The sequence below is a fragment of the Penaeus monodon genome, chromosome 15, assembly GCF_015228065.2.
Source record: "Penaeus monodon isolate SGIC_2016 chromosome 15, NSTDA_Pmon_1, whole genome shotgun sequence".
Taxonomy (NCBI): Eukaryota; Metazoa; Arthropoda; class Malacostraca; order Decapoda; family Penaeidae; genus Penaeus; species Penaeus monodon.
This window is the reverse complement of record NC_051400.1, coordinates 40,559,585-40,559,913: the sequence shown is the minus strand read 5'-3', so window position 1 is coordinate 40,559,913 and position 329 is coordinate 40,559,585. Positions and strand designations below refer to the sequence as shown.

The 329-nt window shown below is 48.9% G+C and overlaps 1 protein-coding gene across 1 annotated transcript in view; it reads left to right on the top strand.

Moving 5' to 3' along the window:
• LOC119582044 (organic cation transporter protein-like) overlaps positions 1 to 329 on the top strand; it is a gene marked incomplete in the record, with an annotated part of 19,531 nt that overhangs the window by 4,521 nt on the left and 14,681 nt on the right. The window contains 1 exon segment of the mRNA XM_037930287.1: positions 158 to 263. Within this exon segment, the coding sequence (XP_037786215.1) occupies positions 158 to 263 (106 nt within the window).

Genomic DNA, 329 nt, shown 5'->3' with positions numbered 1-329 from the left:
CAAAACATTAGATTCTAACCTTTATCTTCCCTACACTAACCAATACCTCTACCCCTTCAAACCAATCCTAGCCGAGCAACCCTCCTAATCAACCATAATAACGCCAATCAGTTCCTACCCTTCAACGCCCTATCACTTTGCCCATTCATGCATCCAGCTGTGCCTATTCTGCCGAGGACCCTGTGACGGGAGAGGTCGAGGAGCAAAAATGCACCGAGTGGGACTTCGACAACTCCACCTTCAGCTCCACGGTGACGTCGGAGGTATGAGGGAGAGAGGTCGTTTTTCTTCAAATTTGCGAGACGAGTGTGTTTGTGGTTGTGTGTTGT